The sequence below is a fragment of the Chrysochloris asiatica genome, unplaced genomic scaffold, assembly GCF_000296735.1.
Source record: "Chrysochloris asiatica unplaced genomic scaffold, ChrAsi1.0 scaffold00329, whole genome shotgun sequence".
Taxonomy (NCBI): domain Eukaryota; kingdom Metazoa; phylum Chordata; class Mammalia; order Afrosoricida; family Chrysochloridae; genus Chrysochloris; species Chrysochloris asiatica.
In genome coordinates this window covers 1,493,344-1,504,217 of record NW_006408847.1, presented here as the reverse complement: position 1 = coordinate 1,504,217, position 10,874 = coordinate 1,493,344, and the positions used below count along the sequence as shown (strand labels likewise).

The 10,874-nt window shown below is 35.8% G+C and overlaps 1 protein-coding gene across 2 annotated transcripts in view; it reads right to left on the bottom strand.

Annotated features, from left to right (window-relative positions):
- Positions 1-10,874, bottom strand: part of ARFIP1 (ADP-ribosylation factor interacting protein 1) — a 169,559-nt gene that overhangs the window by 83,178 nt on the left and 75,507 nt on the right. The window contains exons 3-4 of one of the 2 annotated variants that reach the window (XM_006875500.1): positions 7,145-7,253; positions 1,792-1,887 (exon numbers count right to left, since the gene is read on the bottom strand). In XM_006875500.1, coding sequence (XP_006875562.1) covers positions 1,792-1,887; positions 7,145-7,253 — 205 coding nt within the window. The remainder of the gene's footprint in view (positions 1-1,791; positions 1,888-7,144; positions 7,254-10,874) is intronic. The other variant, XM_006875501.1, reaches the window with a different exon arrangement.

Genomic DNA, 10,874 nt, shown 5'->3' with positions numbered 1-10,874 from the left:
CATCCTAAAGAGAGTTCTGTGGACTGAGAAGCAACAAGAACAGACAACAACCAGAGAATGACATACATGGCACTCAATCAACAAATGGAGATGTCCAGAACAGAACAAAAATATAAGAACAAATTCAGAGGATCTGGGAGGTCAACCAATGATCAAAACACAAATATCTTAATAGTTTGACTGTCTTCCAATAAAAAAAAAAATTCTGCTACAATTGGTATTTTTTGCTTTATAAGCTACTGTTAACTTCAATAAAAATAAAATTTCTAAAATGAATCTTATCTCAGAACTTAATGTAAGGGCCCTAAAGAAAAGCCTTCACCAGTAAGGCCTGGAAGACATGTATTTCTCACAGCGATCTCCTTTCACTGTACTACACAGACCAGAGTAAAACAGAACAGTGCTATAATTTTAGAAGATTTAAAATTCAAATTTCAAACAGTCATTAAAATATTTTACCACCAGTACAAAATTCTGGGTTGAAACATGATCTACATTGTAACTCTTTTCTCCCAGGAGATACAAAAAAAAAGTTATAATTAATAAAGGCAGTGCTTAAGCCCTGACACAATATTGTTCTAATAATTAAGAAATTATAGACTAAAAATAACTCTACAACCATATATTTCTAGTAGTACAATATTTTTCACAGCAGAAAACTGTTTAATGTTTATCAAACTAATAATTTCCTATAGAAACTTTCCAATAATTTAAGAACAATAAAATAAAGATAAGAGAAACAATAAGAAAAATGGTTTTAAAAAAGTACGTTTGGCAAAACTTCCTTTTCATTCATTCCTATAGTGAGACAGCTTTTACCATCTTAGCTTTACTACAGTCTAAGATCAAGAACAGTGTAAAATATAAAACATGTTTAATAATTTACAAAATTCCATAAAAACAAAATAAAAAATGTTAACATATCATAAAAAATGTGAAGTTTCTATTTTTAGAACCACCTTAACTAATTACATCCTGTTTTTGTTTGCTATCGAGTTGGTTCCAACTCATAGAGACCCTGTACAGAGCAACTGGTGGGTTTGGACACTGACTTTGTGGTTAGAAGTCCAGTGCTTATCCTATAACACCCCACCAGGACACCCATTTTTATAGGCTAGACATATTAAAGTGTACAGCAAATGAAATGCTCAAAAGCTAATTATTCCCAACTAATTTTCACTGGATTGTTGTTTAGTGCCATTGAGTCAGTTCTGACTCACAGCAATCCTGTATAGGATTTTCAAGGAGCAGCTGGTGGGTTTGAACAGACAATCTTGAGGTTCATACTGATTTTGTGGTCCACTGCAATGTATTTTGTTGCAATCTATAAACTTTGTAAACTGAAGCCAAAAGTAAAAAGATACAAACCTTTCCACTTGACCCATTCCCAAGAATAAACAGCCCATTTGTTAGTTGTTCCCACACACCACCCAAATGCTACCTTTAAAAAAAAAAATTGTACAAAGCAGAGCTGCAAAGCTGTGAGTTAAGGCTCAAGTAAAGCAAAACTGAATACATTTTCCAGAGCAAAAAAAGAGAATGCTTTAAAATTAATATATATATGTTTTTTTAAACCTTACATGAATTAAATTTCAGGATTTAATGACTGAAAAGACAGAAAGATAAGCTACAGTGAGAAAGATTTTCATTATTATATATACAAAAAAACGCAGCAAGAAAGTCAGAATAACACACACCTAAGACTATAAAGCAAGTGATTATGAAACTGAGTGAATTAGTTTAGCTTCAGCAGTTGCAGAAAGGACTTTATTCAATCAGTGCAGTGAATACCTGCAGGAACAATTAAATCACTTCCTTGTTGAACCAGTTGACTAGCTGCAACCCTGCTAGGAGACATTACAGATGGCAATGGTGGTGCTGGGGAACCTGAAAAGGGTAGACATTTAACTATGAAAATCCTTTTCCTTCTTCACTTACTGTATGTACACTTTGAATGTAGATTTACTGACCTGTCCTTTAAGATAGTCAAACACAATTATTTAAAACAAAAATGGCATGAATATATTTTCTTTTTTGCAAAAAAAAAAAGCTTATGGGAAATGGACGCTCCCAGGCTGAGTTCTTGCATAAATTTTTCATCTAACTATCAAAACAAATGCACTCATCAGAAAATGTGAAAGCCTACATCTTCAGGGAAGGCTGTCGTTGTTAAATGCCGTCAAGTCATTTCCGACCCATAGCAACCCCGTACAGGGTTTCCAAGAGTGGCTGGTGAGCTTGAACCACCAACCTTGTGGTTCAAACCAACTTTGCAGTCCAGGACATTAACTCACAGCGCCAAACCAGGACTCCTTCATCTTCAAAGGAGTGGTAATTAAATAAAGTATAATTAAATCAAGTGATTAAATAAAGTGGAAAAATCATGGAAGTCTTTCCATATTTAGTTGGGAATTTAAATGTCTGTATGGTAGTTTAATTTCAATCTAGTTCTCTAGAAAACAGCATGCAATGTATCAATTTCAAAATATCAATTTCCTTTACCTACAATTAGTAAAGAGTCCTGGTATGAAGTTGTGGGTTAATGTGCTGGGTTGCGAAGTCGGTTTGAATCTCAAGGTTGGTGGTTCAAACTCACCAGCCACTCCTTGGAAATCCTATATAGGATAGCTATGGATCGGAACTGACTCGATGGCACTTAACAACAATGACAACAAACAATTACTAATAACTGATAAATACACTCATACAGTGAAACCCGTGAGCACCATAAGAAGAAAGAAATGGCTTGCTTTTATGGGTATCCCAAGTTTTCCACCTTTGATAGTGTACATTTTTCTACAGTTCTCCATTAGTGGAAATTATCTGAGCTTCCCTATTCTGACAGGGTTCCACCTTACATAGGTGCCGGCTTTCACAGGTTTTACTCAATTAAGTTCTGATGTTAAATCAGTCATTGGTTCTAAAAGAATGAAAACCTCAATTTGAACAAGATTTCAAATTAAAATTCAAATGTGTAACAGACCTGTCTTTCAAAGGGAGAGGTACTTGTCTCTCTAAATCTATTGACTATAAAATTTAAAACTGGAGGGGGTGACTGAAATGAACTAGTCTGAATCTCCTCATTTAATTAGTGCAGGAATGAGGCACAGAGAGGTTTCTTATTAGTGACTCATATGCTGTGAATCCTAGAATAGTGCTCTTTGTGCCACACCATAATATCTCCATTATTAAATTCAATATAGAAAGCACTAATCCATAAGTTCCCTGCTGAATTGGATGACATTTTAAATAGGTTATCCAGTCCAATAACCATATTAAGCAAAGATTGCATCTCTACTATCCAACACACAAAGGTTTCTATTATAAGGAAGTATTAAGTAAAAGGCAGACAACTATAATTTCATGTCTTGATGATCTCAGGAACAGAGCTCTGTTGTTCTAATTATTACAGTTTATCTTGCATAAGAAGTAATCCCATGAAACAACATGAGATTTTCTGTAATACATATAACAAATGATACACAACTTTCTAAATTAAAAGAGTGAATGGCATGGTGCTTGGTAACTGGGCACTTCAGTGTTTTTATTTTACCAAGGTAATTGTCACTTTCTGTATTTTCAATATTTTAAGCCTTTAACCTATTTATTTAGCCACCCAAATAATTCACTAATATTCATTTTAAAAATTCAGGATCTTGCTAAGTGTCTTAAATTTGTGGGATTGCCTCTACATTATCTCAACAAATGAAACCTAAGAATATGAATTGGTTATACTGTCAATATCCTAACTCTTTAAAATACCAATTTATCTACCAAAATCAGGTCCTGGATTTCACCAACAGCAGTTGCTAAGTGTGTCAAGTCAGTTCTGACTCACAGGGACCCTGTCTAGGGTTTCTAAGGAGCGGCTGGGAGTTCAAATCATTGACCTTGTAGTTCAAACAGACCTTGCAGTCTAGTGCTTATCTTACTGCACCAGACCAGGGCTCAATAGCCAACAAAAATAATTTTTTAAAAAATCCACAATCTTGCTAATAGTCTAAATTTGAAGAGTTAACTGTAATAGAAATCTAAGAATGTGAGAAAACATACACACACTGACTGAAATTCCCATCACAACAAGACTCGGGTGCCAAGTATACTTTGAATTATTCTTGATTTTCACTATTATGGATTCTATAGCATTTGTTGTTACGTTAAATTTAGTATAATTTCTTCTAAATCTGCTATAAGTGGAGATGAAAAAGTTCATAATACTATTCTTGCAGTAACTGTTCAAGTACAGTTGCTGTTGTTGGTAAGTGCCATCGAGTCGATTCTGACCCATAGCGATCCTGTATAGGGTCTCCTAGGAGCAGCTGGTGAGCTTGAACCACCAACCTTACAGTTCAAACTGACTTTGCAGTCCAGCGCATTAACCCATAGTGCCACACCAGGACTTCATTCAAGTAATAGTCAGTTATTGATAGTTCAGTAAGTTTTTCAGAAAGTCAAGGTAGCCCAAAATCCTTTAACATTTTTCAGTAATACTTATTTGCTAAATTTTTCATATTATATTGCTCTTCCCTGTGTTCATTCCAGTATGTCTATGTTTTTGCTGTTCAGTGCTGTGGAGTCGGTTCTGACTCAGTGACCCTGTATAGGGTTTCCAAGGAGCAGCTGGTGAATGTTAACTGCAGACTTTGCTTTTCAAACCAATCTTATAGTCCAGCACATTAGCCCACACTGCTGCCCCAAGCCAATATGTCTTAAAATACAGGTACTTGAAATAACTACATTGACTGATGCTGTTTTTCAAAATGTTTTAATATACTGATTAAATAATGCAATGTATACTTTAATATGTAATTCAAAGAAACACAAATTACTACCAATATCAGGAAACACATTTTTCACTTCAATTTGAAGAATTATAATGTACCTACAACCAATGCAAGGGATGGGCATGGCCAGTTTGTTTCAAGTATTGTATTACATTATTACAGTATTAAATTCATCACACTTAAGGCAGAAAAAGATTAAACGTCAGCTAATTTCTTTGAGAATCCTTTAAATTACCTTAATAGTCAAAACCATTTTTTATCCTATGTTGACATTCAATTTTAAAATTGGCAAATGCTACATAAATGGCATCACATTATGCAAAGTAAGCTCCCTGTTGTTGTTAAGTGCCATCGAGTTGGTTCCAACTCATAAGGTTTCCAAGGAGTGACTGGTGGGTTTGAACCACAAATCTTGCGGTCAGCAGTCCAGTGCTTATTCTACAGTGTCACACCAAGACTCTTTATATTTCCCTGGGGGTTCAAAGGTATTCAACCATTTCAAATTTGAAGTTACTCTTCAGGTATGCATTCTATACATGATTGATACAAATAAATTAATATGCATGTTCTCTTTCTACAGCTTTATTTTTTCTGAACATAAATATCACTAGATATCCCATTCATTATACAACCTGGAGTAGAGGATGCATATTGTACTAGATTATCCTAAAAGCATATTTCCAGGACCCATTTAATAAAGAATATTATTTCAAAACCTAGATTTTGTTTGAATAGAGAATTTGTCATTAGTAAAACAGTATTAATACATAGTACAATTAAAATTTATAGGCGGGCTAAAGATTACATAGGTATGAAAAACTGTTTTTCACTCTGGAATTATAATGCAGTATTAAAATCAATATACCTTACTGAACATCAATTAGTGGTTAGGAGTCAGGCTCTAACATCAAGGTCAGCAGTTCAAAACTACTGGCTGTTCCACGGGAGAGAGATGAGGCTTTCTGCTCCTGTAAAGATTTACAGTCTCAGAAACCCTATGCAGAGTCACTATGGGTTGGAACCGACTCCACGGCACATCACCACCACTGGACATCAACTACAACTATTCATTAGGTACAGTTCTGTCAAGAAAACAATCTATTTTTCATATGCAAATATTTACATGTGGATTTATTTCACCTCACTGGTATGAAAATGAAAAAAAAATTTGAGAAAAATTACTATTAAAAAAGAAGAGTTTATCATTTCTATTAAAAATTGGCATATTTATAGGTACGTGTGTAGAAAATAGTTAACAAAGAAGGCCTAAGTGCCTTACTTACACAGTTGACTTTTGGAAGGTGTCTGGATACTTGTGTTTCAGAATCCGCCAGTTCCAGAACTGGTAAGAGTAGCTCACTAAGCAGAAATTCCATAAACAAACATTTGTGGTTTAGTCTGAATATCTACTTTCCTTCTGGTGGTCTAGAATTTTGGCATGTGCTAAATAGAGGGTGCCTAAGTGACCAACCCCTTGTAAAAACTTTGGGCACTGAGTTTCAAACTTGCTTCCATAGCTGGCAATATTTTATCTATGTTGTTACAGGCCATTGCTGGGGGAATTAGGTGCATCCTGTGTGACTTCAATGAGCCCTGGTGATGCTGTGTGTTAGGCATTGGGCTGCTAACCACAGGTTTGCAGTTCAAACCCACCAGCCGCTCAGTGGGAGGAAGACGAGGCTGAACGTTCCCGTAAAGATTTATAGTCTTAGAAGCCTTATATAGGGTCACTATGAGTTGGAATCAACTCAGTGGCAGTAGTTTGGGTTTGGGTTTTCTGGGAGAGGACTACTGGGCCCTTCCACCCAGTTTAAATCAGAGACTTTGCCAAATGTGCCTTTTCCCTTTCACTGATTGTGCTTGGTATTCTTTTATAGCAATAAATTATAGTCAGGAGTACAACTATATGCTGAGTCCTGTTAGTAGTTCAAGTGGTACTGAACCTGAGGGTCATCTGGGGACCCCTAGGCAGCACGTATAGTAGGAAAAAGTTTATTTTTCTAAATTCTTGGAAACAAGACACATATTTGTACAAATCAACTTACAGTTGATTTATAGCTATATGTTTTATAATTACCAGCTAACGCAATCTAAATTTATTTTTGATTGTTTTGAATTGTTATTTCAGTATTCTGAAATCAATCTTTAAAAGACTATCAGTGAAACTTTTATACCATCTATAAAGAAAATTACAACTATTTATAAATTACTTAAGCTGAAGAAAAAAATTATACTTATAATCAATGTTTTATCAAAGAACAAAGGGCTTAATCCTTGTACTGTATTTGTAAGAAACGCAGCATGTGGTAAACAATTTCCATCCTCAATCCCAGCCTGTTTAAAAATAAATGGACTCTCACCTTGAAATGCTCCTGCTTCAATAACTCCCTCTTTGGTACTGTCAAAGCCATGGGATGTAATCTGGGTTTCTGAGAGACCAAGACCAGCTGGCAAGGACCGTTTCAAATCCTTAGCATTGGAATAAAAGAAAAAAATCCTTATTAAAAAAAATCCCACATCACATAACAGTTCAGTTTAATTGTGTACTTTTAATCACATCTTAAACTATTTTGCCTTATGTCGTCATGGCATTATATAACGATGGATAAATTAGCAGCAAATACAGCAAGATTTACTATAAAGTAGTATTGTGTACAATTAAATACAAAATACTTTCATTATTCTGGAACTAAAAAGCAGGCATATATTAAAATTCAATTTCTAAATTTCTAACCCGATGATATATCAAGAATATAATCTTTTTAAAAGTTTTGATAAAGCTTTTATATATATATATATATATACACAAAACAAAGCAATTGCCATTTCAACATCTTTCAATGACATTAATTATGTTCATCATGTTGTACAACCATTACCAGTATCTGACTCCAAATTTTTCATCATTCAAATTGAGTACCCCATAAACAATGAAGGAAAATTACTTTAAAGAGCAAAATTAAGGAGAAAGTGGGGTAACTGTTGTTGCATGGAAGGGATTTCAATCACTGAGAAGAAACAAGGTATATAATTTTCTGAATGTAAAACCGATTATCTTTTCTGCAAACCTTTACTCAATTCATTATAAAAAAAAATTTTTTTTTAAAGAGCAAAAGTAAGATGACCAAAAAGACATGTCTAATAAAAAATGAACTGATATTGTCATTGACTTATATGGTTAATGTCCCTTCAATTTCAATGTTTGCTAGGTAAACAGGACTGCTCTGAATTCAATGAACCCCTAGACTCGCTTAGAGTAAAACATAAAACCGGAAGTGTTTTCAAAGGATTATATGACTTGACTTTTTCTACTATAAGCTCTAATCCTGCTGACTTTGCTTTAGGACATTTCTTCAAAAACCACTAAGCCTACTTCTATTTGGGGATCTTTGCATCTACTGTTCCTTTTACATGGAAAATTCTTCTCTCAGAAATCCGTAGGACATGTTCCTATAATCCCTGATAAAATATCACATAACTAGAGAGGCTTTCTTCTGACAACAAATACAAGTAAAACAGCCCAATTCATATCCTGAACTCCATATTCCTATTACCCTGATTTCATTTTCTCATAGCAGTTATAACTGACATATTGTATTATGTTTGTTTATTTTTATCTTCCATTACTCTATTATAAGCTTCATGAAGACAAAGATGACACCTATTTTGTTTACTGCTATACCCAGAATCTGAGAAAGTACTTAAGATATAGTAGGCATTCAATAAATATTTGCTGTATAAATGACCAAATGTGTTGAATGAACTAAAGGACTTGTTAAGTGTCCAGCATTAGTTCTAACACATAGCAAACTTGTAAACAGTTTCCAAAGAGCAGCTGATGGGTTTGAATAACCAAGCTAGCAGTTAACAGTTCAGTACTTTTCCAACCCTGTATAGTAGGGTTTCCGAGGAGCAGCTGGTGAGCTTGAACCACCGGCCTTGCAGTTCACACAGCTTTGCAGTCTGGTGCATTAACCCACAGCACCACACCATGTTGTTGTTGTTGTTGTAAGGTGCCATCAAGCAGGTACCGACCCATAGCAACCTTATGCACAGCAGAACAAAACACTGCCCGATCCTGGGCCAACCTCACTACTGTTGCCATGCTTGAGCCCATCAGAGCTGCCACTTGGCCAATCCATCTCTTGGGGGTCTACCATACCCCATATGAATTAAGAATTTACAAAAGTAATTGTTATACTATGTAAATTTATTTTAATTAGTCTTTTCTTATTCTTTCTATAAGGAGCCTTGGTGGGACTGTAGTTAAGCACTTGTCTTCAACTGAAAGGTCAACAATTAGAATCCATCAGCCACTCAGGAAGAGAAAAATGTAGCAGTTAGCTTCTGTGAAAATTACAGCCTTAGAAGCCCTATGGGGCAGTTCTGCTATCATACAGAGTTGCTATGACTTTCAATGGACTTGATGGCAATGTGGTTATGTGCCATGGAGTCAGTTCTGACTCATAGCAACCCTGTACAGGGTTTCTGGGCTGTAAATCTTTACGGGAACGGAAACCCTCATCTTTCTCCTGCAGAACAGCTGGTAGTTTCGAACTGCTGACCTTGAGGTTCACAGCCTGATCATAGGTTTATTCTTTCTCTTTGATAGGCTTTCTGAGAAGTGAAAAAGGTAAGGTACAGGCCTTGTCTCATTAGACAAACAAAATAAAATGTTAACATAAAAGCTGAACTGACTTTAGGGCACCTAACAACAACAACTGAAACTAACTGAATGAAGTAGGAAACTTGAATAGTTCTATGACAAAAGAAGAAACTGATCAGGTCATGGAAAAACTCCAAACAAAAAAAAGTCAGGGCCTAGATGACTTTATAGTGAATACTTATCAAATATGCAAAGAAGAGCCGACACTAATTCTATTCAAACTATTCCAGAACATAGAAAAGGATGGAAAACTCCCAAATATATTTTATGAAGCAAGCATAACCCTCATACCAAAACCAGACAAAGAAAATCACTAAAACAAAATTTATAGACCAATATCCCTCATGAGGAGTCCTGGTGTGGCTCTGTGGGTTAATGCGCTGGACTGCAAGGTTGGTTTGAACTGTAAGGCCGGAGGTTCAAGCTTACCAGTCACTCCTCAGAAACCCTATACAGAGTCACTATGAGTCAGAACCAACTCAACAGCACTTAACAACAACAATCCCTCTCATTGTACTAGTACCAGGCTGTTTTGATTACTTCTGAACATAGATGGAAAAATTCTCAACAGAATCCTTAGCAACATATCAAAAAAATAATACACCATGACCATGTGGGATTCATACCAGGAATGCAAGCATGGTTCAATATTAGAAAAACCATCAATGTAATCCACCACAAAGGAAAAGGACCACATGTTATATCAACTGATGCAGAAAGGAATTTGACAAAATCCAGCATCCATTCCTGATAAAAAACACAAAACAAAATTGGAATAGAAGGGAAAACCCTCAGCTTAATTAAAGATACAAATCCAACAGCCAACATTATTCTCGGTGGAGAAAAACTGAAAGCATTCTCTTTGTGAACAAGAATCAAGACAAGGATGCCTTTCAGCACGACTTTTAGTCAATATTGTGTTAGAAGTTTTAGCCTGAGCTATAAGGTAAGAAATGGAAATTGAAGGCATCCAAATTGGCAAAGAATAAAACTCTATTTGCAGATACTATGGCCCTATATATTGTTGTTGCTGTGAAGTGCCTTCGAGTCAGTTCCAACCCATAGTGACCCTGTATGGGGTTTCCAAGCAGCAGCTGGTGAGCTTGAACTGCCAACTTTGTGATTCAAACTGACTCTGCAGTCCAGCGCATTAGCCCACAAAGCCACACCAGGACTCTATGATCCTATACATTGTTGTTATTGTTGTTAGGTACCATCGAGTTGGTACTGACCCATAGCGACATTATGCACAGCAGAACAAAACACTGCCTGATCCTGAACCAACCTCACTACTATTGCCATACTTGAGTCCATCGATGCTGCCACCTGGCCAATCCATCTCGTTGGGGTCTTCCTCTTTTTCTCTGACCCTCCACCTTACCAAACATGATATCCTTCTCCAGTGACTGGTCCCTCCTGATGAT